At 49.1% G+C, this 27,696-nt stretch overlaps 1 protein-coding gene across 1 annotated transcript; it reads left to right on the top strand.

The window, feature by feature from the left end:
* Nucleotides 1–1,090: 1,090 nt before the first annotated feature.
* On the top strand, nt 1,091–26,317 carry LOC309674421 (alpha-2-macroglobulin-like protein 1; the record flags this gene model as incomplete). The annotated part of the gene is made up of 35 exons (XM_082486446.1): nt 1,091–1,149; nt 2,088–2,271; nt 3,184–3,346; nt 3,902–3,954; nt 5,891–5,911; nt 6,419–6,578; nt 7,013–7,097; nt 8,451–8,562; nt 9,584–9,698; nt 10,138–10,247; nt 10,743–10,910; nt 11,148–11,378; nt 12,062–12,125; nt 12,502–12,647; nt 12,939–13,088; nt 13,321–13,473; nt 14,461–14,545; nt 15,146–15,260; nt 15,925–16,150; nt 16,280–16,406; nt 16,996–17,117; nt 17,625–17,679; nt 18,298–18,381; nt 19,448–19,624; nt 19,761–19,842; nt 20,634–20,790; nt 21,030–21,104; nt 21,469–21,631; nt 23,317–23,531; nt 23,670–23,885; nt 23,998–24,122; nt 24,439–24,529; nt 25,657–25,725; nt 26,040–26,142; nt 26,277–26,317. 35 exons carry the CDS (start codon nt 1,091–1,093, stop codon nt 26,315–26,317), a joined length of 4,302 nt encoding a protein of 1,433 aa, XP_082342572.1.
* Nucleotides 26,318–27,696: the final 1,379 nt, after the last annotated feature.

Below are 27,696 nucleotides of genomic sequence, written 5' to 3'. Positions count from 1 at the left end.
GTTTGGTACTGGAGGATAAATCAGTGGTGTATTTTGATATGAAACGGCCGTTACACCAAAAGAGAAGAACTTACTTATTTTAAGAATAAGTAGTTTCAAGAACCAAATTTTCTTTTCAATTATGGCAAGATACTCAGGGAAAAGTTCAGCAGACTAGCAGGTATAAAGTTAGTATGCGGAAAGAGGCTCCCAGACTAGGTAGAGTGTCTTCCCGTCACCTAGGGGTAGAGCCACAGCCTCTTGGTAGCTGGAGAAAACCCCGTAGAACTCAAGCCGCACAGTTTTTGACCTGCCTGACCAATGTTCAACCCTCATGTCCAGCAGTGAGTGTGTGTGTAAGCTGAGCCTGAACCAGACCACGCAGGACTGTGTGATACAGCTGCAGTGAACTGTAGCTGTTAGATTCCCTCTTCAAACTGAAATACCCCTAGGGCGGAGATAAGGTGAGGACTCCAGCTCTGCCTGCTCCCTCTGCTCTCCTCCTGGATAAGGCAGCACCCTGCCTAAGAGCAGAGTGCTTTTGAATACACTTTGAATATATACTTATTTTGTAAAAAGCCTGGTCTCCAGTTCAAGGCTGAGACCTGCCTTGGGAGCTACAGACTCAGAAAGCCTGGGGACGGTATGACCACAAGAGTTCATCATGAGCTCCAGCTGAGTGCACATGCCAAGGGGACATGGGACAATCCAGCTAGAGGCAAAACAATGGGACTGGGGTTGCAGCTGGCACAGGGACCAGGGTCAGTGCAGTGAACAGGAAACGGGCTGTTGCTTAGTGAAATAAAAAGCAAATTTGTCTGAATGATGCTGGTCCATCCACAGGGGAGTAGGAGAACAGAGAGGCTGGCGTCCAAAAGGACTTGGATTGGCTGGGGAACATCCTGAATGGTACAACCCTGTGCCTGCAGCACTATAAACACAGGAATGAGGCAGAAGGAATGAAACTTTGGGGTTTCTTGTCTGCTTCCTGGGAGAAACGACAACAACAGCAGGTGGCCTGGAGACCTTGGAAGGAGAGAAGCTGCACCCTTGCCTTCTCTCCTGACTGGCCCTCCAGAGGAATCCACTTCTCTGGGGGTCTCCGATGAAAATGTGGACTCCCTTCCTCCTGAGCTGCCTGCTCTACACCTTGAGGATAGTGGCACAACCGTAAGTGCCACTTAAAAATCTCGTGATTGATAGTTGTGATGCTGAGGGAGGGGCCAGGACAGCAGGGAGAGAACGTGGGACCCTGCAAGTCATCTCCTGGAAGGGATAGGCATGGGTATGTAGTATGCCACAAGCCTTGTTGTGAACACAGGGTCCTCCTAAAGGTGGAATCCCCTCCCACGGATCTTGCCGCAGTGCAAGAACTAGGTGAGGACTAGCAGTGGGAACAAGAAAACTGAGGGACTGCAGCCTGAAGGGAAAGGTGGAGGATACCATGAAGGGCAAATGAAAAGGGCTGCAGGGCTGGGGATGATTAAGCAGGAACTAGTCTGCTGCCTGAGGAGCTATCTCAAAGCAAGTAGGGTGAATCCTTTTCTATTGAGAGGCTGGAGTAAAGCTGCAGAGAATCCTGACCTTATGATGTGGGGCCAAAACAGACCTAGAGCCTCAGAGAGCTTTGGGATCAGAACTGCACAGCTGCCGCCTCAGGTCTGAATGAACACAGACATGTGGCAGGTTTGGATTCGGGCCCTAGCCTGAACTTTGCAGCATGCTCCGTTTCTTAGTCCCATAGCTCTGGTGCCTTTTCCATGTGTACTGAGAACACCTAAGAATGTTTCCCTTTGTAGAAGCAGAGACAGTCTCTACTGTATAAATTTCTCTGTGCTGCTGTAGCATCCTCCAAAAACGTATGCACACCAATGTGACCTGAGGTCACCTGAAAGCATTTCTCTTTTATTTTTCTGACATTAACTATATACCTTCCATCACCCCTGTGAGAGTTTCACACTCTCATTGTTAATCTGTCCCTATCACTCCAGCAGAGCAGCACGTCCTACCCCCAGAAAGGTGGGAAACCCTCCTGCTGCCTCAGACTATTAGTGCCCAGAGTGGGTGAAACTACTTCCAGGATGCGATGTCTTGTTTCCCCACTGCAGGAGGTACCTGGTCATCGTTCCAGCCGCACTGCCCTACCCCTCTTCCCAGAGGGTGTGCTTGGACCTCCGTGGGGTGGAGAAGCCTATTCGTGTGGCCTTAACTCTTGTGCATCCATCTGGCAACCTCAGCCTCTACCGCAAGGTCGTCCGGAACAACTGGATCTTCGAGTGCTCCAAATTTCAGGTCAGGGTCATTCTTGGCAGGAACATCTAGCTGGCAGCTCCCAGCGTGCTCTTTTGGCTCATGAATCCTCTCACCAGAGAAATAGACAATGAAGGTAACGGGAGGAGAGAGGGCATGGAAAGGGGCGAATGCAAAGTCAGGGAGAGTGTTCAGTGGGAGCGTAGTGTCTTTGGTCCCTGCCTTTGTCTGTCTGCATAATACTGTTCCTGCTGGGTATCTCACAGTCCGCCCTGGTGGCACACCAAGGGAAGGCTGCCTGACTAAGCACCAAAGGACTGAGGAGGATGGAGGAACTTAGAAGCACCCAAATGGCAGCTGTGTAGCTCACTCTCCTCTGAGAAGGAAGCACTGTCACAGGGTGTCATCTGTGAAATGTAGCGCAGGAAGAGACAGATTTTTCGTCTCAGCCAGCCTCTCATCACATCTGCTTCTCTCCAAGCTTCTCTGTAAGGGCTGGAAAATGTGCTGGAGGACTAGGAAAGATGTGGGAGGTTATGCACACAAGCTCAGCACAAGGCTTTCTGATCTGCCAAACCCATGAACCTTATTTTCTCATTTTGCACTGATGAACACGAGTGGATGTCAGTCTCCATGACCTTTCCTTCCCTTGGGTTGAGTCTTCTCCATCTTGCTCCATGCAGGCTGTAACAGTAGCCCTGTGAAGGGGGCAGACACAATTTCTGTGCCAGAAGAGGCTCCCTTTTCCTCTTGTCCAAGTGCAAAGATGTTGTCTCCTGTGCTTCCATAGACACAACCATCAGTCACTGAGGGGACACCCCATGCTGGCCTTCAGAGTCAGACGGGGAAGAGGCTGGCCTCACAGTGCAGCAGGAGCGAGAAGAGCACTGCTCTGATGACATCTTGTCCATTCCTGCTGCCTGCTAACCTGGTAGCTCCTCTTTTGTGTCCCAGGTCCCCCGACCTGCAGGCAACCAAGAGGTGGGCACTGTCCACCTGCGCATCTCCAATGGCCACTACTTCAGTGCAAATGAAGAGAAGCAAGTCCTGATCCGCAGGGCTGATACAGGCACCTTCATCCAGATGGATAAACCCATCTATCACCCAGGACAGACAGGTGAGCACTCTGCACGGAGCACCCCGATGGTTCCCTAGCCTTCATCTACCTGCACTTTGATCCCAATTTCCCTTGAGTGGCGTGCTGAATGCTTTGTGCCATGCAGCCTCCATGGGGACAGAGGGGGAAGCTGTCTGCTGCCTTCTGGAGTGATGTATCCACACATCACATTTTAGGGGTGGGAGAGAACTGGAAGGGTCAGTCTCACATGCTTTAGGAGCAGAGCTGGTTCAGAAGAGGGAGCAGACATGAACATGGTCTTCTCAGGCAGGGCCAGGTAGGACTGGTCTGCTTACGCTGCGGATGAGGAAACGTAAGGGTAATTTTGGGCATAGCCTGTGGAAAAGCCCCTAAACTGGGAGGCTGGCTGCTGTGCTGCTGCTGCTGTGCATGGGGAGGGAAGAGGCGGTGGGCAGGGCTGAGCAAGGGGCAAGGGGGGCTGCCGGGAGGGCTGTGTGGGGAGCTGTGATTTTGAGGGAAGGCAAGTGCAGGGCAAGTCCGTTCCTGAATGCACTCTGGCTCTATAACGTGCTCTTCTCCCTTTTCTCTCTTCAGTGAAGTTTCGGATCGTGACGTTGACGGAAGATTTTGCTCCCGTTAACAGCAAGGTAATAAAGCCCACCCAAGTGGAGGCGAGGGAGTCTCTGGGGTGCCTCTGTCAGCTCTGCCTCCTCTGCCAGCCCCACGCTGGGGAGGCTGAGACAGTCCCGATGTCTGCAGCACCCAGGGCGGCCAATGCCAACCCGCGACCACACTGAATTGGAACGGCAGCGCCTCTGTGCTGATGGCTGTGCTGTCACTGTCGCAGGATGGCTGCTGGCCGGTGGGAGGGTTGGCACTGCTGATGGTATCCGGGGAGTGTGTCAGCGCTCCCTGCTAAGTGAGTCACTACAGGGCAGCCTGGGAGCTGCATGCACCTGCCCTTCCCAAAAAAAAACAGGCAGGGCTTCTGGGGACATCTTGGGCACCATTACCAGACAAGTTGTGTACAGACTCGGGCAGACCCAAAACTCCCCTCCCGCAGCTCTGGAAAGCTCAGTGCTTTGTAGAGCGTGTTGCACCCAAGGGTGGCAGGAGGGCCTGAAGCAAGCTGCGACGCACCTGCAAAGTTTTAAGAAAAATTAATGGTGAGGGATATGCACGACCTGATCATAAAAAAGAGAAAAAAAAAGAAAACAGTATAACCAAATGATACTGACTCGCTGCTGGCAGCAGCTCATTCTCCCCGTGTCGAGGGAGTGAGAATTTGCCAGAGACTTGCATATGTGCTAGCCAGGAAACTGCAAGACTAGCATCTTTCTAGGGTAAGCAATTATACCTGCAGCCAGCAGCTATAGCTATTTCACATTATTCTGTCCTGAAGCAATTTAAGGAGAGCCAACGGGAATTCATGCCATGACAGATAAATACTGAAGGGCACACGTGAGCAGAGTTGGATCAAATCCCTCTAGACTGAAATAAAGGGAGAGATCCTTCGGGCTTCTTTATTGCTGACTTGATTTCCTCTTTTTCGGGCTATTCATGAGGGCCTAGGATCATGCATTCCTTTCTCCCCCTAAAAGAGAGTCATATCTCTTATACTCCATAGTAGAGTAAACAATCCGTTTGCTTCCATGCCTACAATTGGTTCGTGAAGATATTTGACTATAAATGTTTGATTGGTTCATGAAGATATTTGACTGTAAATGTTTGATGTCTATGTGTGAGTATAAGTAAATTAGCATTATAACTGTTAATGAGGCTGTGATGAATATTCAAAAGAGGTCATGTTTTACCAAAGCTGTTATGAGACTTGAGCACTGCAACACTAAAGCTATCATATATAATTTGTAAATTAAATGGGTTAGAGATAAAATGGGTGCCATTCGCCAACATATTTTGGTTTAGCATTGTCATTAGATTCAAATTATGAAAATAGTTAACCTGCATATTTGTTTTTGTTTCAGTGAAAACAGACATGTCGATGCTAACTTGCATGAAAGCTTAGAATGATGAATAATGTGAATTAATTATGGCCTTCTGTTTACAGACCAGTCACTCTCCCAAGCCCCTGCTCCTGCCTCCTTACGCCCCACGGTCCTAAATCACATGTCCTTCACCACTACTGCCTCCTGGCTGTAGAAAAATATAGGGTGTATTCTTCCTGTAGGTGATGCAGTTTTGCTAATTCTTGGGATTTATGTAACAAAACTGATGCCTTTTAGTATTTATGAACTTGGAATTATGGTATTTGTGAGTCTCTACTTTTCTCCTTTTTTATAGTAAATTCTAGCTTTCACAGTTGTACAGTATCTATCAAAGTGCATCTTAAAAATTCAGGTATCAAAAAGCAAATCCAAAGAACAGCGCAGATTTTTATGTTACATATTTTCCTTACCATTTCAAAGCCATTCTCCTGGTTTCGGTAGGATCAAGCTCTTTGTATTGTAACGTTTGTGACTAGCGGTGTTGTCACAGCACATGGGCTAGGCAGGTAAGATAAGTTTATATGCAGGTTGTTAATGCCATGCCAGTTTCTGACATTGCTGTCTGTTTGCTTTGCAGTACTCCGTGGTGGAAGTCCAGGTGGGTGTTTCAGACTCCTCAGATGTTATGAGGAAAGATACTTCAGTATGGATAATACCTAGATCGCTCTTTTACTGAGTAAAGTAACTTTTCTTAGGGTCTGTGTATACACATGCATGTGTGTACTGTCTCCACATGCTTCTTGTTAACAAGCATTGACAATCCAAATGGTTCACCTTCCATGCATTTCAACATTCAGGAACACCAGCCAGGCTTTAGCTGACTCTAACAGTTCATCTTTAATTAAGACTGGAGAGCCTAAATATCAGGACCTTTCACACCTTCTTTTTTGATGGCAGTACAGATTAGAATAACCCTGGGCGGGTTGTGTTCACCTCTGTTGGTGCTCCAGCATTCAGATCACTTCAGCACCGTCTGGGGAAAAAACAGCAGGAACCTGTGAAAGCCTCTGAAATCTCTGAAACGCCTTTGAGTCCAGTGGGCTCTGGGTAGAGGGTAGCAGGTGTTGCTGACGACTGCTTCTTTTTTCCTTTCCTTGGACTGCAGGACCCAAACCAAAACCGCATTGGCCAGTGGCTGGATGTGAAACCAAAACAGGGCATTGCAGATCTCTCTTTCCAGTTAGCTACCGAACTCTCTCTGGGGACTTACACCATCAGTGTGGCGAACCCCAAAGCATCCAGTACCTTTAAAGTGGAGGAACGCGGTAAGATGGAGTATGGAAAACAAAGAACGGGATAGAAGAATTGCTTGTTTCTGTCTGTATAACAATATATAGCCAAATATTGTAAACTAAGATTTATTGCCTGAGAGCCAGGATTAACCACAAATCTGTAGAGTATGGAGTGACCAATATGAGAAATGAACAGAAGGGAGATTGTGCTGGAGATTCCCGGAGAAGGTATATGCTAAAAACAGAGTGAGAATACACTAAAGACCTCTGTGAGACTGTTCATATGTGGAGGGGGAAGGGGGATTCTTTCTTTGGTTTCCCTGTTTTTAATTAGTCCTTGCATTTCCCTCATGGATACATTCCTATATGGGACTCCAGCCTTACATGAACACACTCTTCCCTTTTGTGATCCCGTGTCTAAGTACTTTGCTGCCTTTAATGGAGTAACTCTGTGGCTTTCGTTCCAGTGTTGCAAAAGTTTGATGTTTTCTTCGAGGGACCAGCTCAGATTTATGCTTCAGATAAAGCTTTCCCACTGCGTGTGTGTGGCAGGTAGGCAGAATGTTGAGGGGAAAGGAAAGAGCTCATCAAAATTGTGTCTCTCTTTCCGTATGTTTCCTATCTCCTGAATCCATCAAGGAGAAGTGGCTCAAGAAGGGCCAAACACTGTCATTCGTTCCTTTTGAAGAAACCCAAATAGTGCGAGGGTCAAACTGACGGGTTCTTCCTTGGGGAGGATGTACACAACCCACACTTGGGAGAGACCATCCAGCTCTAGGGAGGCTTGTCTTAGGCAAGCCATACCCTGGTCTGTCCAGCCCAGAAAAACCTTATGTGGGGAAAACCACATATCTGATATGGGACTGATTTGCTGTGGTAAAGGAACAGGAACTGGTGTTTCTTTAGAAGGTTATACTGTTCCTTCTCACTTACATGCTGCTGAACTTATTACCTTCTTAGAAGGAGCAGGTGGGTTTCTCCAGTTATGTAGTCATTGGCAAAAACTGAGCAGATGAGAGTGTGAAGGACGGTGTGACCTCAGATGGCGTAAACACAAAGGAGGAAGGAGAACGACCAGGAAAGCACTTTGTAGACAGATAAAGGGGGTGAGCTCATTTGTATTTGGGGCTGGGTTATCCAGAGACTTTTGGCGTCTTTTTGCTGCTGGTCTGACGTAATTTCTCGATAATTGGAACATTTAAAATTAGACCATATGAAGCTCTAGTAGAAAACAGTACAGCACTCTGCATCCCCAGGATGGGTCATAGATGTCTTCCTGTTACTGATACTGTCAGGAGCACTGCTCCAATGCAAAGCCAGAGAGGAGTCAAAGGAGGGAAAGGCAGCAAGGCAGGCGGGGGGGATGTCTGCACTGACAAGGGTACACTTCTGCTGTACCTTGCAAAAACCAGCAGAGCAGGTCTGATGATGGAAACAAGAGTCCAGGAGACATAAGCCCACAGTGAGGCAGGTCTGAGGTCACTCTGTAGCTCTGTTACCGCCATACCATGCACTTGCTGTTGCTGTTTGCAGGGACAAAAGTTTCTGCTGCTTTCACACCTGAGCTAATATCTCCACTGGGTGCTGCTCTGTACCATGTGGACACATCAACTCAGGTCAGCTCTCTGCCTCTGCCTGCAGTTCCAGAACATCAAGCGCCCAGAAGAGGGAGAGCTTCGGAGAGTGTGGGTCCTTTCTGGTCTGTGTTTTGTTTCTGTCTCTGATGGACAGAGGACTGCGCTATTGCACCCCCCAAATACAAAATGTACCACATTTCCATTTGTGCCTGCCTGCTTACCAGCTGCATTAGGACCTTCATCAGGAAGGCCACCTTGTGTGGAGCAACGTGCTCAGCAAAACACCCAGTGCCTCTGCTCTGCAGCTCCTCTGGTGTTCTCCCTGCAGGTACAGCTATGGGAAAGCAGTGCAAGGGATCATGCGGGTGACTTTGTGCCAGAAGGCAAGGAGGCGTCCTCAAAATGCCAGCAAGGACGTCTGCAGGGAATACAGTGGTCCGGTGAGTAAAATCCTGGAAGATACATGGGTTGTGGAGGAGCACCACACAGGACAATGTGTCAAGGGCTGAGTGAACAGAATGAACTGCTATCTAGGGGAGGTTTACCAACCTCTGTAATGTATATGTAGACTAATAAGTTATTGTTTTTATTTAATTAATGCAATTATTGTTGTCCAGACCAACTGAGAAGCCTTTACCCCCAGAAGTTCTTCTCTGCAACTTTGCTTATTTGTGATAGGGAATAGAAAAGAGGAGTTTCACGGAAAGATTTAGAGTTCTGTTCTTCTCTGGAAAGGAGCATAACTAGCCAGAAACTGATGCAGTGTAGGAAACAACAATTAAAAGAACTTTCTCAGGTGCAAAAGTACTGTGTTGAGGTGAACCTATCATGGAGCTGTACAAGGACACTAACATATGGTGAAGACATGGTTAATTCCATAGCCAAATTGCACAGTGGCTTTTATCTTTTTTCTTTTAATATATATATATATTGCATATTTTTATATTATTTCCCTTATTACATCTTTCTATTCCTAACAAAGTGTTTGATAGCTGGGCTCTTCCCTTGTACATATGGTTGAAAACTTTTCATGCTTAATGATTTGTTATTATGACTTGTTACAGTAGTTGTAATCTTCCAGTCCTGGAAGTGATTTGTTACTTGGAATTTTCATTTGATTCTGCAGTTTTCCTAGCTAGATCTCTTAAAATACTCACATATTTGCTAAGCAATCCAGTTAGTGCAGTCTTCAGTTTTCTACTAAAACTAGAAAGTTGCCAACATTGTAACTTTGATAATACTGTGATGTATGATTTGTTTTATATTTCTACAATATGAATTATGCATACCCATGACTATAAAATAGAAAATAGACTTTAAAATGTGAACCATACCCATCTATACATGTTTGCATTATTACTTGTTGCAATCAACAGTGATGACAGAATGACTAATACCTCATGCCTCTAACTCCTTCCCTTCTCCCCAGCCCCAAATAATATCTACCACTTCCTATTGCAGACCGCGAGCAAGGGGTGCTTTGCTCCTTCTGTAAGCATGTCAGCCTTCAACCTGGGTCCCATTGAGGAAGACAGCAAACTCTATGCAGAAGCCTCTCTCCTGGAGACGGGCACAGGTACCCGTGGGATCTGCTTACAACCAGGTGCAGCAGAGAAGGTGCAAGGGTGAGAGGGACCATTCTGGGGGTGTGAGGGTCAGAGCGGGCACACCTCCTCCTCTTCGCCACCTGGTGCTGGGACCATCACAGGACACAGAGAGCAGTCCTGCCCAAGGACCATGGACACTGCTGTGCCTATGGAGAGCTACTCTGCCAGCAGAGACGTGAGGTGTGACTGGGAGCGTGGTCTGTGAGGCCACAAAGGGGCTTAGAAACATCTTAACTAAAGAAGGAGCTGCCACAGGAACAGCCTCCAAACCTTGAAGGGTGCTGGTGTTGGGAAGGAAGTTTGAGACACTGATTAGAGGGGCTGGGAACAATAAAGTGAGATTAAACTAGGGTGCAGTAGTCACCTCTGATACTGATCCCACTTCCCTTGCACTCTGCATTCCAACAGGGGTACAGATCAACACCTCCAGCCAAATCCTAATCTCCAGGACAGCTGCAAGGGCAGTGTTTGAGACACCAAATCCTTACTACATCCCTGGAGTACCCTACAGGGGGAAGGTAATTTTTTGCTTTGTTTCTTCCGTCCTCATCATTTGCCAAGGAATTTAGTGTCTAGTAAATTTTGCTGACCCAAACCATTTTCTATTCCCCAGACAGAGTACTTTACCTTGCAGTGTGTCACATCACTTGACCGTGCAGCTCCTTTTTCTGCATTTCAGATTCCCTGATGTCACTACACTTCCAGCTTCAGCTGAGGGCAATGAGTGATGTCTCAGCAGGGATGCTGGGATGCAAGGATGTCCCCGCTGTTGGCTAGGAGATAAGCTCCTTGTGCTCTAGCCACACACGCCTTTTGGAGCAGAGAGGTTTTAACCACTCTCATCTTAGCTTTAGAGATGAGGGAATTTTATAGGTCTATCTTCTTGGGACCAGACTGAAGCTAAGTCCACCTACACAGGAGGTTCTATGTTTGTCAAAGGGAGGAAGGCTTTGGGTACAACACTGGAAGGAACATCTGATTTTGGCTTTTCTGCCTCACCCTCTTATCACCAGATTAAGCTTCAGGATCACTATGGAAATGGTATGAAAAACAGGAAAGTTTATCTCGTAATAAAGTTCATGAGACGTCGGTTCATCAAAACATATATCACAGATGGCAGTGGAATAGCATCATTCAACCTGGACACCACTGCCTGGAACAGCTCGTCAGTCTCTTTGGAGGTAAATCCCACCTCTGCATACAGGAAAGTCAGAATCCTTGAGTTCTGCCAGTGTTCCTGGCTCCTGCCCTGCAGCCCCCCTGCCAGCTCAGTCCTGAGCTCCACACAGAGCTCTGCCTGTGCAGAGCCATGAGGAAGGCACCAAGCGACAGCCTTTCCCAAATCAAGGTGATGACATCTTTAGAAAGCACTGAAGCATAAACCTCTTGATTTCTGTGTGTCTCTGGTCCCCTCTCAGGGAAGGTTCACACTGGAGGATCTCATGCACACACCTTGGAAAACAGACTTCAGTTACACAAACGCTTATCATCACCTGCAGCCCTTCCATGTCACAACCAAGAGCTTCCTGGACATACACCCACTCACAGGAACACTGCCCTGTGGGCTGAAACAGAATGTCCAGGTGACCTTCACGCTCAGTCGGGATGACCTGGGAGAAGACACCAGCCGTATAGGATTTGCATATTATGTGAGTAAACGTAGGAGAGAACCTGGGGGGAGAAGGCTGCACTGATGGGACCAGACCCCAGTGAAATGTTGAGGGCGTAATATAGATGATCCCTGGAGAGATGAGAGGAAAAATTTGCTCTTGGAGAACGGGGTGAACACTACACCCAGTAGGGCTCATCCTGGTCACAGTGTGATCCTGGTATCGGGGCCCCAGTCACCTCCATGAATGGGAGGAGGCTTCTATCTTGGCAGCCCATTGCCACCTCAGCCTCTGCCAAGGCTGCAGCGGGAAGTGTCTCCTGCAAAGTCTGCTGTCAAACTCTTCCCCCTTTAAAACTGTATGGGGAATCACTTTTTCGCTCTGGTTATCAAAGAGCTGCTCAGTGGAAATGGCTTTTTGTCCAGCCTGGAGACCTGCTTACTGTAGGGGAAATACCTTAGCTGTCTCTCACTTGTTTCCAGTGAACCCACTACCCACCCATTGTCCTAAATGGACAGACCAGACCAGAATCTCACATGTTAAAGCTTCACCTCCCACACTGTGATGTCTGCAAATCTGCTGGGCCCAAGATGTGGGGTTGGATTGGACCCTCAGTTTCTTTCTGAGGTTGCTTAGAAAAGAAAGGTGCACGCGGGCAAGTGTGACTGCACGCCGGTGACTGCAAACAGCAGTCTGGTCATCCTGTGTCCCTCCTTCTCCAGGTCACTGGGAAGGCTGGAATTGTTGTCAGGGGCCAGAGGAACGTCCGGGTCGGGAAGCTGAACAGTAAGTCTGTGGTGGCTGGGCAACAGGAAACAGTTGGGTTTCTAGGTTGGACAGTGAGAGTTGCCAGAGTTTCTCCCAAATTCCCTGAACCTACAGGTCATGGGCAGTCAGTGAATAGGGCAGAGGGAGGCTGGGGAAGAGATGGTGTCAGCTAGGAGGGGCTGAAAAGACAGAACGAGGGAAACAATGAAGGGAAGAGAGACTGGGAGGACCTATGGGAAGATGGAGCACATGGGGTCCAAGAATGGAGGGAGGGAGCAGACAAAGCAGCAGCAGGAATTGGTTTGACATTGTGAGATTATAAAGGAAAAAGAAGGAGGCCATAAGGAGATCTTGGTTGGGCTGTGATGAAAACACTTTGCCTTTCTTTCCTCAGTGTTGAAGGGCTCCTTCTCCATCCCTTTGACCTTCACTGCTGACTTCACCCCATCACCTTCCTTAGTGGTGTACGCCATCTTCCCCAATGGAGGGGTGACAGCTGACAGCATCCGGTTTGATGTTGCCTTGTGCTTTGAAAACCAGGTGAGACACTCCTGTGGCTGGGGGAGAGCTTACAAGCAGGAGTCAGCAGGCCTGTGGAAAAAAAGACCCTCAGATCCTTCAAAGAGAACTGGGGAGAAGAGAGGAAGGGGATGTCTGCAGCACAGTGCTCAAAGATGAGGAGAGCTTCAGCAGTGACTTCTGTTCATAGCAGTAGCTGAGCAGGGAAGAATCCAGTTGGTCTCCCTCTCTCTCTCTGTGCTGCCTGTCTGGCAGTCTCCTCACCCCTCTTTCTCTCTTTTTCATATTTCTTCTCCTGGTGTGTTGCTCAAGGTCAAGGTAGCATTCCCAGCTAAAGAAGCCCACCCAGGGTCCACAGTGCAGCTCCAACTGCAGGCAGCCCCTGGCTCCCTGTGTGCTGTACAGGCAGTGGATGGAAACATGTTCCTCGTGAGACCAGAGAGCGAGCTGACAAACCAAATGGTGAGTGTCTGTGCAACTAGGCAAAAAAACAGGAATGATGGATGAGCTGGGAGAGGCAGGCAGGGGCTGTGGCAAGGGGAGCTGGAGGCTAATGGATGAGGATGTCTTTGGAGGAGAAAGCGGGGTCTGCCTCGGGAGATGGGAGGAATGGGTACGTGTGCTATGTGTGGAGCAAAGCATCTGGAGGTATCTGCTCCTTGCCCAATGCTTCCCTGCTGGTGAGTTTCCCTAGGTCTATGGTTTGTTCCCTGCTGCCTACCGACATGGATACCCTGCCCAAGTAGAAGAACGTTCAGATCACTGTGTTCAGCCCCAGTCCACGTCACCTCTGCTACGAGGGAAGCCACAACATTCTGTTCAGCCTGACATCTTTAACCTCTTCCAGGTAATTACCTCTGACTTTTCCCAGAAATTACGAAAATTTGAGATATCTTTCTCCCCAGGCAGTCTGAGAAGCCCTTGCCTTCTCCAGAGAATTGTCTGTCCTGTTCTAGCTGTGCTGTCTCAAGAGACGTACAATCCTGTTATGAGAATGAACACCTGTATTCCCCTCCACAGATGCAGAAAGTAGAATGATGATATCCTGGACCAGCAGAACCCAGCTTTTTGGGCTTTGGGATAAGGTCCTGGGCACTTAGCTGTGTACTCTTTGTCTACAGTATTAAAGAGAGACAAGGGGTAATCCCAAGTGTTAGACCACAGATTGTTGATGTGGCTTAGATGTTACCCTGCTCTCTGGTACTGTTTTGGACTTTTCCCAGGCAGATTTCTCGCTGTCTTTAAGACAGATCTCCTCTAGAAAGGATAAGCCTTAAGCAGTGTGGACACAAGACAGGCAGTGCTGTTTGGCCTTAGACCTGGGGATCAGACACTGTCCTCTTTTATTTAGCACTAGAGGCACATCCTAGGAGGGGTTTTCACAGCATAGGGACACCTCTTGTTTTTGTGGACAGGCTGGTGTCACAGCCCAGGGGCTGAATGGGGGGTGTGCTCCCTGACACCTCTGTATGACCTCAGAGGGCAGATTTCATCCAGCTATTCCCTCCAGCGTGCATCAGAGGACGGGGCAGGACACTGACAGCTCTTTTCTGTGTCCTTGTTACTGGAAATGCGTTGAGAGGGGCAAGACATCCCAGTGTCCCCCAGAAGAGTGGTGGTTGCTTAGTGACCTCCTGAAAAAGAAGACATCAGGGAGGCTGTGCCGTACCTTCCTCAGCACTGTGTCTGCTTGGGACAGTGCTGCTCTGAGCTGCCTGGGCACCAGGCTGTCCTGGCCCCGATGGTTTTCAGAGTCATTTTGAAGCACAGTGGCCTGTCTTCCACACTCACAGATGCTTTTCAGCTTCCCCTGACCTCCTTCTTTCCCTAATAGAACATGGGGCTGAAAATCTTCTCAAACCTTGTAATCAAGAAGCCATCACAGTGCTTTCATCGGACAGATAGAAAGCCAACCATAGGTGAGCTGCACTTTCAGCCTACTTGGGACATGAGGTCACCCAGATGGAAGAGCCCTCTGATTTCTGGGGTTTTCTGGTGGTGGGTATTGCCTCTCTGAGGAGTAATGGGTGCTGCTGCCACAGCCTAGCCGCCTGGTCCACCAGCCTTGTCAGGAATGACCCAATCCCTATAAAAAGGGCTCTGAAGAATGTCACTACCTGCATGTTCCCTGACATTAAAGGGTGGCATTCCCTTTCCTGGCACAGATAAACAAAAGCGTGGGCCAGGACCTGTTTCCCAGTGACTTCCCTGCAGGTTGTGCTGAAGGCTGGCTTCTGTCCCCTCCTGCAGCTGCAGAGACAGTAACTTCCTCTGTGTCTCAGCTTGCACTAGGTAATCATCTAGTGCAGCGTGCATGAACCACTCCCAGCTGATTCTCCCGTTACCACTCCCTTTTCCCTTCACATTTGCCCTCTCCTACCAGATCCGCCTTGTGTTTGCCAGACTCTTCCCATGTCTCAGTTACTGTTTGCTTTGCCTCTTGCCCCAGTGCTAGGCTGTCTATCATTGGCAGGGTTGACCTCTCCCACTCTGGTGGGACCCATTAGTCTTTCTTGCAGGGGGGCCTTCTACAGAAGACCAAAGAATCCCTAAGGAACAGGCCCAATTTACAACCCACGGAAGACTTCGCCACTATTTCCCTGAAACTTGGATCTGGAATCTGTTCTCTGTTGGGTAAGTGATGCCAGAATTTACAAATGGACAGATGGATGATCCCTTTGTTATTGAGTCTTGGCTAACTTGCATTTGTGCAGAAGTTTGTAAAGAGGGATCTGCACGTGAATTTTGTGTCTCTTCCCTGCATTTGTAGTGTGTCAAACTGAAGGACTAGTAGACTTTAAGGTACAGAACTGAAGTCTACACAGGTTTAGACAAGAGCCATACACTTCAAGACTAAACCACCAAGTACCCTTCCTTCACACGTTGGGGTACACTCTACTAACTTCTCAGTCTGGTGGATGCACCAGCTAAATTTGTAGCCCTTGTTGCCACAGTGCTTAGATTTAGACTGATGAATCAGCACTCAGGAAGATATGATGATGCTGCTTTCCAGGACATCATGCTGTTGACTGAGTGTACAGAACTGGAATGTTGGGGCAGTGTCTTGCTCAGAAGAATGGTATAGCACCATTACTGATGGCATTTAAGGAGGACTTAAGGCTTTAGGGAATAAATTGCTGAGACCTTCCTTGCTGTAATCACTGGATCAGAAATCACTGGTGATAGAGCAGAGGCTGGTCTGAGGACCTGCATGGCCTCCCTCACCCAGGGCCATAAGCCTTCCCCATTGCAGTGGAGCGGGCTGAATTTCTTCACACAAGCACTTTATTCCTCTCAGCTCCAACGGCAGCAGGAGTGTCCCAATTGCAGCGCCTGCGGCTGCCACAGACTGGAAAGTCAAGACGTTCTGCTTGGCTGGGAGGGGATTTGGCCTTGCCCCAACCACGAGCCTCAGGACGGTCCAGCCCTTCTTTGTGGATGTGACGTTGCCATATTCAGTCATCCGAGGAGAAACCTTTGTGCTGAAGGCTACTGTCTTCAACTACCTGCAGCAGTGCATACAGGTGTGTGGCTGTACCACAGGTAACACTGTATGGGACAGATCTACTGTGCCCTCCAGTTTTAGAGCACATTGTGCCAAGCCATCTCTCCTGAGCTGCCCCGTCACCCACCTGCATCTGTTGTTCCCCCAGATCCATGTGGCCCTGGCTAAATCTTCAGACTTCCAGGTGGAGCTGTGCAGGGCCTGCAGGGACAAGGAGTGTCTGTGTGTGGAGGAATCCAAGACATTCACGTGGAATGTGACGGCAGTCCAGCTGGGTAGAGCAACAAAAATGGGAGTGGTGATGGAGAACCCTAGAACCGCAGCGAGAGGGAATGGGAGGTCCAGAGAAGCTGGCAGAGCATTGCCCCCTCTGGATCCTGAAATTTGTTCTTAGTGGTTCAAGCGTGCAATGCATTGTGTCTGCTTTCTTTCTCCCTTCTTAGACAAGCCCATCAGAGAGGGCAGGAGCTGAATGGGTGGCATGGACAACTCATGAAAAGAGAGCTGTGGGTCCAGCTGGGAGGATGGCGCTGCATGGATGTGGGGGGGGAACCTTGTATTGCTGGTGCTGGGCTTCATAGACAATGGGAAGGGAACACTGGGGCCCCAGGGGCTGCTGAAACTTCTGTTGTTACAGGCATATGTAGTGCAATGAAGTCACTGTTGGTGAAGCATTACCCACTTACTTCATGCTTAGGGTGTCTGAACAAGCCATCAGTACTGGCTGTCTCACTTTTACGTGCCAAACGGCTGAGGCTATGAAGAGTATCCACCCAAAGCATGTCAGACCACTATCAGTTAAAACAAGTTGACTCCATTTGGCCAGAGGCATAAGAAACAGGCTCTGTTCAATTTATTTGCTAGGGACTATGAATATCACAGTGAGGATAGAGGTACTGGACACCACGCCACGATGTGGGGGCAGGAAGCCCTTGCCAGCTACCATGAGGCGGAGGCTCATGGTGGTCAAACACTTGCTGGTCCAGGTCAGTATGAGAACAGGCTCGCTTCTCTCTCTTTGAGTGTTCCTGCTGCTGGGGGAAGGGAGGCTGAGCTGGGCTAAATTGTTTCCTCTCCTCATTTTTTCAGCCTGCATTAGCATACCAAGGCTGTGGCTCAGTTTGCTTTGCTCCCCCCAGGACCAAGCCAAGCCTATTCCCTTCTTGCAGTACTCTTTCTTGAGCTGCATTCATTCACCATGTCTGTGTTTCTCCTTGTACCTTTCCCTGCTCAGTCACCCATTGTACATGAGCTTTTGTATATGCTCACTGACCAGAGAGCCCCGTCCCTCAGACTTGCTCTTGCTCTCTTGAGCAGTGAAGCAGGCAGCTTCAGTGCAGCCCTGCCAAAGGTGAGGAGGGTGGAGTCCCTGACAGCCTGCGAACTAACCGCTGAATTCAGACCTGAAACTGCTCTGAAATTTTGCTGCTGTTTGGAAATTTTGTGTGTAATCTTGTTTCTCCTGTCCCACGTTCACGTTCCTGCCCTGACAGCCAGAAGGTGTGTTAGTAGAGAAGTCTTACGGCTCCCTTCTGTGCCCAAGAGGAGGTAGGTGGACAGCATGAATGGATCCTGCAGCCTGAAATATCCAGACCTGAGAGTAGAACTAAGCTGTGGGAGGTCTGATGAAAGAATGTTTTCAAACAGTTTTTCACATAGGAAATTTAACTTCCTATGAGACAGGAAAGAGCAAGAAATACTACTTCCACACCAGCTGTCCTACTGAATTTGCCACTCAGTATAGGTGACAAAATCCTGCTCTGTAGTCTCCTTCCCACACTGCAGCCTCCGGGTGTTCCTGGGGCTTGATAGTCACGAGTGAGAGCTGCTCCTATCCTCCCACCCTGTCCCTGCAGCATTGCAAGTCTCCCCAGGATATCCCCCTGAGTGATGACCAATTGTGATTTTTGTGAAGCGTGTGAAGTGTAGTGAATTGAGTTGTGAAGCTTGGTGAGCCTTCAGCCTGGCCAGCAGCTCTCTTGTCTCTTCTAATCTGAGAAGTTTCCAGGCAATGGATCTTGGTGTGATGCCTGGGACAGACTGTAGGGAGCAACCTGTGTGAGTGGGATGTAGGCAGTGTCCCATTTATCTGTGCCAGTCTTGTCCCTCTGGTTAGACGCATTTAGCTTGATTTTTCACGCTACACCTTTATCCTGTTGTTATCAGGAAACATGGCTGAAGAACCTGTGTCCCTTCGCCTACCTGACAAAGTAGTAAAGGGATCTGCCAGGGCTTCCATTTCCATCTCAGGTAAGTGATTTTTATCGTGGGCTCACTGACTGCTGTTACAGACTAGCAAGGCTTAACTTGCTGGTGATGTCAGGGGATCCACTTGACATGAGACTGCTCAAAAGAGAGGATGCTGTGTTTCTATTCTCTGCAAGGTTTGCCAACACCAGGCTTTCAGATTTTTGGATTAGCATTTAGGTTTTCATGGGAAAAGTAACCTGAGGAGGAGAATAATCCTTATCTTTCTAACTAGGACTTTGGAGCAGAGACTCTAGGCCGTTATTTTTACTTGGACTTTGGGACCTTGGCTAGTTCTGTGTAGATACCATCAGCAAAGACCATAACCGTCTTGCCTCCCTGTTACGTTTTGCTGTTACAACAGAAGCTCCTGGAGAAAAGAAAGCCTTCTCAGCATCACAAAGTTGCAAAAGCACACTTTGGAGAGGCTACTGGGACCAGTCATACCTACCATTCAATACACTTATTTGCACTGGGCTCATTTGCCCCCATGGCAGTCTTGGTATGAAGCCTGTCATGGCATAAGTGGCCATGGATATTATGCAACAGAGCCCCAAAGGAGGGAACCAAATCAAGGCTTTTGTGGATGTCTGGGGGACATATGGACACCCTCACACCATCTGACTAGCACACCTGCTGGCTTACTGACATTTTGGTGCTTGACATATGGCCAGGTAGAACAGGCCTGGCTAAAGACCAGAAATATCTCAACCTTTCCCTAAATGCTTTTATATTTGTCTGTCTGTATGACACACACCAAGCAACTGCAGCTCTGCTCATAGCCTTTTACAAACAGTACTTGTTATGGCTGGAGACCTTCAGACTGAAAAAGCTGGTAAAGGAAAGTTCCTCACGGAGTCCATAGTGTGGTCACCCTGCATCATGATGCCCAGACTGAGAAGAGTCAGAACTGTCACCACTCTCCATCCTGCACTCTGTTATTTTCTCCTTTTTCCTCGTCTTTCCAGTGATCAGCCTGTGCTGAGATAAAGCACTATTATCCAGTCCCTGGCTGAGAAGCACCTCAGATCACACTGACACTTGCTTTGTTTCTTACACCCTTGTGTAGGTGATCTCATGGGGATGGCACTGCAGAACCTGGACAACCTGGTGCAGATGCCCCGTGGCTGTGGGGAGCAGAACATGGTGCTGTTTGCCCCCATTGTCTATGTGCTGCAGTACCTGGAGAAGACGAGGCAGCTGACCCCTGAGATCAAGGAGAAGGCAACAGCTTTCCTGCGCAATGGCAAGTACAGCAGACCCACCTTGCTCCTCTGCCTTCCACTGTGTCCAACCTACCAATAACTCTTGCCCTTGCACTCAGCCAATGTTGTCCCCACTGTGTTAATGTGATGTATTAACTGCTGTTCCCATGTCCCCAGGGTACCAGATGCAGCTTCTTTATAGGCGTAGAGATGGGTCCTACAGTGTCTTTGGACAGCAGGATGGGGAAGGGAACACTTGGTAAGCACTGGGGATATCCCTCGCTCCTGATTTGTCCTGTCTGGGCCAGAGCAGCTAATGTGCCTGGGAAAGCTGATTGATAGGGTGTGTGTTCTTCCTTTTGGATGAAAACCACAGGAGCTTTCTGGCAGGGAGACAGATTGAGGGACTTAAGCCACTTGAAAAAGCAGCGAGGCAGGGCAGCAGAGTTTCTGGGAAAGTGGAACAACAAAGATGTGGTCCCAGTGGGCAGGAGGTCCCTTTTTTTGTCTCTATGGCCCTGATGCTGCCCCACAGAGAACACTGGGTACTACTGGTGGTGTCCTGGCAGCCAAGAGGGTTATATACTGACTGGAGGTAGATCAAGGAAGAGCAATAGAAAATCATCTCCCCAGGCAGGGGATTGCTGGGAACAGTTTGAAAGAGCTGCCCTGGCCCAGCTTGGCCCTGTGGCGTCTGGTCTGGGAGAAATGGAGAAAGGAAGGGAGGAAGGAAACAGGGAATTTAAGATTGTCTCTAGGTTTTTGGGGGACATGAAGTGCAATGGGTAAAAGTAGAAGGGTTAAGAGGATTCTCACCTCTGAAGTGTCTGGGTAAAGCAGTAGTACATTAGTAGTACATTTGTGGAGCCAGGCTGAGGGAGGGGTCCTGTGGACCGTTTCCACTTTTATCTTGACTCTGAATGAAAATGATTCATTTTTGGCACTCCACTTTGTCAGTGTTAACTTCAGGGACAAACACCAGGAGGCCTTTGATTTTCTCTTTGCTTTTTTTTGTGTTTCTCTTTCTCTCATGACTAATCCTCTTCCTAGGCTGACAGCTTTTGTAGCCAAGAGTATTGGCCAAGCCAGAAAATACATCTATGTTGATGACAAGAACATCCAGGATGCCCTACGCTGGCTAGAGCAAAACCAGCTCCCCAGTGGCTGCTTTGCAACCAAAGGGAGTCTCTTTCACTCCTCCCTAAAGGTAAATGAGGGCCAAGGCAGGCAGCACAACCGGAGAATAGCTGGACAAGTGTTGTGACAGCAAAAAATTGTGGGGTCCCAAAGGGTCCTGGATAGTTACTCTTGCAACCCATGTAACCAGCCTAAAAGACAGCAGGGTATGGGGTGGGGAATGCATAAGGAATGCTTTTCCATCTGGGGAGTCGCTGCCTGTGCCCTCCAAACACTACTTGGAGAGTGAAAGAAGCATTCCCTTCACAGGGTGGAGTGGATGATGAAATCTCCCTGGGGGCGTATGTCGCTGCAGCTTTGCTGGAGCTGGGTCAGCCACTGAAGGTGAGCACACTCCTGCTCCGTCCTGCTCCCTTGTATGCTCCCACTCCTGGGCACCGCTATGGGGATATGCCAGCTGGTAATGCTGGCATTCTCCAGGCCAGGAACAGGTAAGGACCTGCTGTGAGGGAGCCAATGTTTGGCCAAACTGTGAAGTCATTCCTCAAAAGTGCTGTAACACTGGCATGGTGCAATACTGTTTAGTGGCTGTAGCTCCCGGTGCACTGTTTTCTCGAGAGAGCATCTAATTTACTGGGTTTCACTGGAGCTACATCATGAAGACGTAGTCCAGCTCCCTGGAATGAGCCCCCTCCCCCTCTGATTTGCCCCTGTCAGAGTTTGTCATATGTTTCTTCTCCCAACACAGGGCAAACTGATGCAGACCACCCTCCGCTGCCTGCAGCAGGCGGTTCACAACATCACCAACATCTACACGGAAGCCGTGCTGGCCTATGCCTTTGCCCTGGCTGGGGACTATGAGACAACCCAGGAGCTGCTATACAAACTGGAGGAACAGGCCATCAAGTCAGGTGCTGGCTGCTAGTTGGGGTAATGCTTCTTGTTCACCTGCTGGGATCTAAAGTAATGTGTGCCCAGCTACAGCAGTTAAAAATGATGTATGTATTTGTACATATTAGAATCATAGAATCATAGAATTGTTTAGGTTGGAAAGGACCTTGAAGATCATGGAGTTCCAACCCCCCTGCCATAGACAGGGACACCTCCCACTAGACCAGGTTGCCCAAGGCCATGTCCAGCCTGGCCTTGAACACCTCCAGGGATGGGGGCTCAACAACCTCTCTGGGAAACCTGTTCCAGTGCCTTACCACCCTCAAAGTGAAAAACTTCTTAATGTTTAATCTGAACCTGCCCTCTTCCAGTTTAAAGCCATTCTCCCTCATCCTGTCACTACATGCCCTAGTAAAAAGTCCTTCCCCAGCTCTCCTATAGGCCCCCTTCAGGTACTGGAAGGCCGCAATAAGATCTCCCCGGAGCCTTCTCTTCTCCAGGCTGAACAGCCCCAACTCTTTCAGCATCTGTAGATGTGATTTACTGTAGAGTAAATTATCCATGGCCCAGCAATGTGCCCTTGTCGCCAAAAAGGCCAATGGAATCCTGGGCTGCATAGGGAAGAGTGTGGCCAGTAGGTCGAGGGAGGTCATTCTCCCCCTCTACTCTGCACTGGTGAGGCCACAACTGGAATACTGTGTCCAATTTTGGGCTCCCCAGTTCAAGAGGGACAGGGAACTGCTGGAGCGAGTCCAGCGAAGGGCAACTAAGATGATTAAGGGCTTGGAGCATCTCCCTTACGAGGAAAGGCTGAGAGAGCTGGGACTCTTTAGCCTGGAGAAGAGAAGGCTGAGGGGAGACCTTATTATGGCGTACAAGTATCTAAAGGGTGGGTTGAAGGAGGATGGAGCCAGGCTCTTCTCAATGGTTCCCAGTGACAGGACGAGGGGCAATGGGCACAAGTTAGAACACAGGAAGTTCCGTTCAAATACACGGAAACAGTTCTTTACGGTGAGGGTGACAGAGCACTGGAACAGGCTGCCCAGGGAGGTTGTGGAGTCCCCTTCCCTGGAGATTTTCAAGACCCGCCTGGATGCAGTCCTGAGTAATGTGCTCTAGGCAATCCTGCTTTAGCAGGGGAGTTGGACTAGATGATCTCTAGAGGTCCCTTCCAACTCTGATAATTCTGTGATTCTGTGATCTCCTCATGAGAGATGCTCCAGCCCTCGGATCATCCTTGTGGCTCTCCTCTGGACACGCTCCAGCGGGTCCATGCCCTTCTTATGTTGGGGACTCCAGAGCTGGATGCAGTACTCCAGATGGGTTCTCACGAGAGTGGAGTAGAGGGGCAGAATCACCTCCTTTGACCTGCTGGCCACACTTCTGTTGATGCAGCCCAGGATACGGTTGGTGTATATTCCTCGTGTATGTGCCGTAACTGCATGGTGTGACTGAAAATACAACAAGTTATTTCACGACTTGTGAGGGTGACTTATCAGAAACTCTCCTTAACCTGCAGGATTTCAAAATCCTCTTGAGGGAAGAGGTAGGAATCTGTGAGCTAAGACCTGCAGAATAAACTGAAGAAAGCAATCCTGGCCTGAGTACAGGGAATGAGCCCTGAAAGCAGCCTGTTGGGCTTTTTCCTGTGAACCCCCAGTTAAGTCATCTCCAGATAACCTGCATGCTCCTTTTCCTTCTGCAGGAGGACAAATCCACTGGAGCCCCAAGCCAAGCTCTCCAGCTTCCACAGACTTCTGGCCTGATACTCAGTCAGTGGACATAGAGCTGACAGCCTATGTGCTCCTGGCATACCTCTCTAAGCCACGGGTACATGCAGGTGACATGACAACTGCTGCTGGCATTGTGGCGTGGCTGACCCAGCAGCAAAACGCCTACGGAGGCTTTGCCTCCACCCAGGTAACAAGTAGCTCCCTGTGGATTGGTATACTTTTGCACCTGAGGTTGGCAGAGCAAGTCCTTTTAAGGTCTTCCTGCTCCAAGTCAGCTTCACTAGAGCTGATGCGTTCAGAGGGGTGACTGTCTCTCCCCCTCTAGGACACAGTTGTTGCCTTGCAAGCCTTAGCAAAATACGCAGCAAGGACATTCAGCACATCAGGCCAGGCGATTGTGAGGGTGAAGTCTCAGAGGGGCTTCGGGAAGACGTTCCAAGTTACCAGGCAGAAGCGGCTGCTGGTGCAGCAGGCAGCACTGACAGAGGTCCCGGGGCAGTTCCTGGTGCAGGTCCATGGCAGCAGCTGTGTCTTCGCTCAGGTGAGGTGGTGTGACGAGCATGGGAGAGAGGAGATGTGGAGGACTCTGTCTCTTCTCCCTTCATGAGATCACGCCTGGCCTGCCTTTTCTTCCCCTGGCCCTCGCCCTGCAGACAGTGCTGAGGTACCATGAGACTCCCATGCGGTCTGCTGTAACCTTCACTCTGCGTGTCAACACAGAGCTGACCAACTGTAGCCAGGCCAATGCACGTGCCCTCACCATCCGCATCCTTACCAGGTGACCCCAAGGGTTGTTTCCTCCACTAGCAAGACCTGCTGTGCTTGGGGACAGCAGCTGGGAAAGCCTCAGAGCTGCAATGGAGGGACCCCACACTTAGGGGAGACAGGACAGAGGGTAAATTTGGTAGGTGGAAGGGGTGGGGAAGGAAGGTGTTGGCTACATCCTGCAAGAGGGAGAAGTGTCTAATGTGTCCCAAGTCCTGGATGGGCTGCCTGGCTCAGGGTTCTGTGCACAGGGTACGGTGGTGGAGGGAAGGGGGGCTGGGAGGGCCCTAATCTCACCGAGTCAGACCATCTGACTGTTTCTTCTTCAGTTACATCGGGAGCAGAGTCACGTCCAATATGGTGATCATGGAGGTCTCCCTTCTGTCTGGATTCATCCTGGCTCCTGGATCCAGGATGCTGGTAAGGACTCTGGAATCAGAAAAAAGGCAGCTGTTTTAGAATCATAGAATGGTTTAGGTTGGAAGGGACCTTGAAGATCATTGAGTTCCAACCCCCCTGCCATGGGCAGTGACACCTCCCACTAGACCAGGTTGCTCAAGGCCCCATCCAGCCTGGCCTTGAACACCTCCAGGGAAGGAGCTTCCACAACTTCTCTGGGCAACCTGTTCCAGTGCCTTACCACCCTCACAGTGAAAAATTTCTTCCTAATATCTAATCTAAATCTACCCTCTTCCAATTTGAAGCCATTGCCCCTTGTCCTATCACTACATGCCCCTGTAAAAAGTCCCATTCCAGCTTTCATATAGGCACCCTTTGGGTACTGGAAGGCCGCTATAAGGTCTTCCTGGAGCCTTCTCTTCTCCAAGCTGAACAACACCAACTCTCAGCCTGTCTCAGGTGAACAGGTCCCACCTGCTTGCTCCTGTTGGGAACTGTTCATTTCAGACCATGAGGTAACTAAATAAGCAGGGGCCTTTTTCTGTTGATATTGAACCAAAACCTCTAATTACCATACAAGGCCCACAAAGGCTGGGCCAGTTTCTCCCACTGACTCTGTTCTGCCTTGGGCCAAAACCAAAATGTGCTGCTCGGTGTGCTAAACACCATTATTTGTTTGCCAGAAATTCTAAGACAAGATTTCTTGGAGAAACTCTGGTTTTATCAAAAAAGATTATCTTTTCCAATTAAGCCATAAAACTGAAAGATGAAGTATTTGCACAGCCCCCAGGCAGGTCTTCAAGAGCAGTCTAGCAGTCAGTGAGGTGAGATAACAAGAATCATTACTGGTGCCTGCACTGGTTTGCTGACCAACGCATCTATGAACTATCCCTGTGGCCTTTTGTCCCCAGAGCCAGAGATTCCTCTAATTTAGCAGGGAAAGCATAGTTCATCGCTGAGATGCTCTCAAGGGATGTTCAGGAGGGACTACCAAAGATCCACTAAAATCCTCATGTGTGAGAAAGACACAGTCCCACACAGAGTCCAGCTCTGTACCATCCCTTCAATACAACAGTGGGTCCCTCAGGTCAGGAAGCCCTAAGGAAAATGCTCACAAAATTTCCTTATGCTATTGTTTCCTATCCCAGCTGGAGCGCAATATCATCGTTAAGAAAATAGAAGTGAAAACTAATGTGGTCTACATTTATTTAGAGAAGGTAAGTGGGAACAAAAGCGTTTGGTTTGGCATAGTGAGAACAAGAGGCCAGAGGACAAGGACCTGTGTGAGAAGCCCAAGGCTCAGCTAGTCATGCGGAAAGAGCACTGGTAGAACTGTGGGCAGAGGAATCTTGCCCAATTTCATTGTCATTGGGTTAGTATTTGCTATTCCTCACACATAGTCAATTTCTAAAATCCGTAATGTGTAATGGGTTAGAGAGATTTAGTGCAGGAAAACACTCAAGCTAGGGAAGATGAAGATGCAATGACTTCTTTTTCCCCTTCCTTGCTAATTTGTCTCCACCTCCACAAGCTCAATGATGAATCTCAGACTTTCATTCTCCAACTGGAACAAGTAATTCAGATGAAGAACCTGAAACCAGCCATCATCAAAGTCTACGACTACTACCAGCCAGGTAGGTTGCAGAATTCCCTCCTACACTCGAGCTGGGAGTTGGGTTCCTAGCTCTCTGCGTGGGAAAAGATGTTGTGCACTCTTCTCTGTGTGTGTGCATATGTATGTAATTGTCTTCCTCATTTTCTTTTGCAGAGGAGCGAGCCTTGGCTGACTACAGTGCTGTCTGTAGCTGAGGTAGGCAGCGAGTCCCTGTGTAACACAAACAGTGACATCAGGAAATGATGGGTCTTGAGTGGGAGGGAGGGAATGTAGGCAATCAAAGACGGGAAGGGGGATGGTAATTGGTGAGGAGCATATATCCAGCTAGGAAGAGGAACTGGCTAGGCGTGTGGAGTTAGGTTGGGGGTTCTTTTGCAGCCAGGTAGGCAGCTGGAAGGCTCTGGTGGAAGTTGGAGACAGGGACATTGTCTCTCAAAATGAAAGTGAGGAGAGAAGGGCTGAGCATCATGTGGAGTGAGAATGCAGAGCTATAGCAGCCTGTGCTAACAATGGGCCTCAGATCCGGACATGGCTTCATTCCCTTCCCACCCTCTACACTCCACATCGCCTCCCATTCAGTGCAGGGTAGGAAAGGGGGATTCAGGGAGCCAAAGGAGCAAGCTGAAGCTGGGAAGATGTAATATTTTGTCCTGTGGGGTAACATACACAGCTGCCAGAAAGTGGGTGGGTTACTAGCAGCAGACTGAAGCCAGGACAGGTCTGGAGAAGTCCCTTCCAGAAGGATAAGAAGAATCTTGACATGGTGCGTGCTACATCCTGACACCATCCCACGGGGAGAGCACTGCCTAGGAAGCTGCCTAGAGAGCCATCCCCACTATTAACCAAGACAAAACACCTTCCACAGCCTAGTGATAGCCATGGAGGGATCAGATCATGCCCTGCTTGTTTGTCTTACCTTCTGTGCCCACAATTGGACATGGTTCCTCAGAAAAGGGTGGAGGAGCTCCCAAATTTGTGATAAAAGAAAGGAGAGGGACTGCCACACCATGACTCCTGCCTTCGCCCAATATTTCAGGTTGGGAACTGAATGGAAGCAAGTGCCCCAGCTAGGACACAGCCCACATTAAAGTTGAGCCCATATGGTCCTGCGCCTGAGTGGATGGTCTGAGGGATCACAACAGTCCAGCAGTTGTGTCTGCACTGTGGGGGCGGGGGCTGGGGTGGGGGATGTGTGTGTCACATATCCGGTACACACCTGGGAAGAAGAATTAAAGTAAGCATAACCCATGACCTTGCCGCCATTGTGCCAGTTGTTGATGAACTACAGGCTTAGCCCGTGAAGATACCATTTCTGCCATTGTCAATGTACAAACTTTCTAGCTTCTATATTGCTCTCTCCTCATGCTTCCCATGGTTTTTCCTAATACTTCCTGCAGTAGGAGACTTGGGCAGATTTGGAGTACAAGATGCAACTTAACAGACTGTGACAGCTGTATCTCCTGTGCCTTTCCTGTAAGCTCCTGTGCCATCAGCTTTGCTTTGAAGCAGTCCCCAAATAGTAATGCAGTGCATTGAGACTCTAGCCTCTCAATCCCCCCCAGCAGTACAGCCT

The sequence above is a fragment of the Vanellus vanellus genome (assembly GCF_965231255.1).
Source record: "Vanellus vanellus genome assembly, chromosome: 1".
In the NCBI taxonomy this organism is placed as follows: domain Eukaryota; kingdom Metazoa; phylum Chordata; class Aves; order Charadriiformes; family Charadriidae; genus Vanellus; species Vanellus vanellus.
The sequence above is the reverse complement of the archived record's forward strand: the minus strand, read 5'-3'. Positions and strand labels throughout refer to the sequence as shown.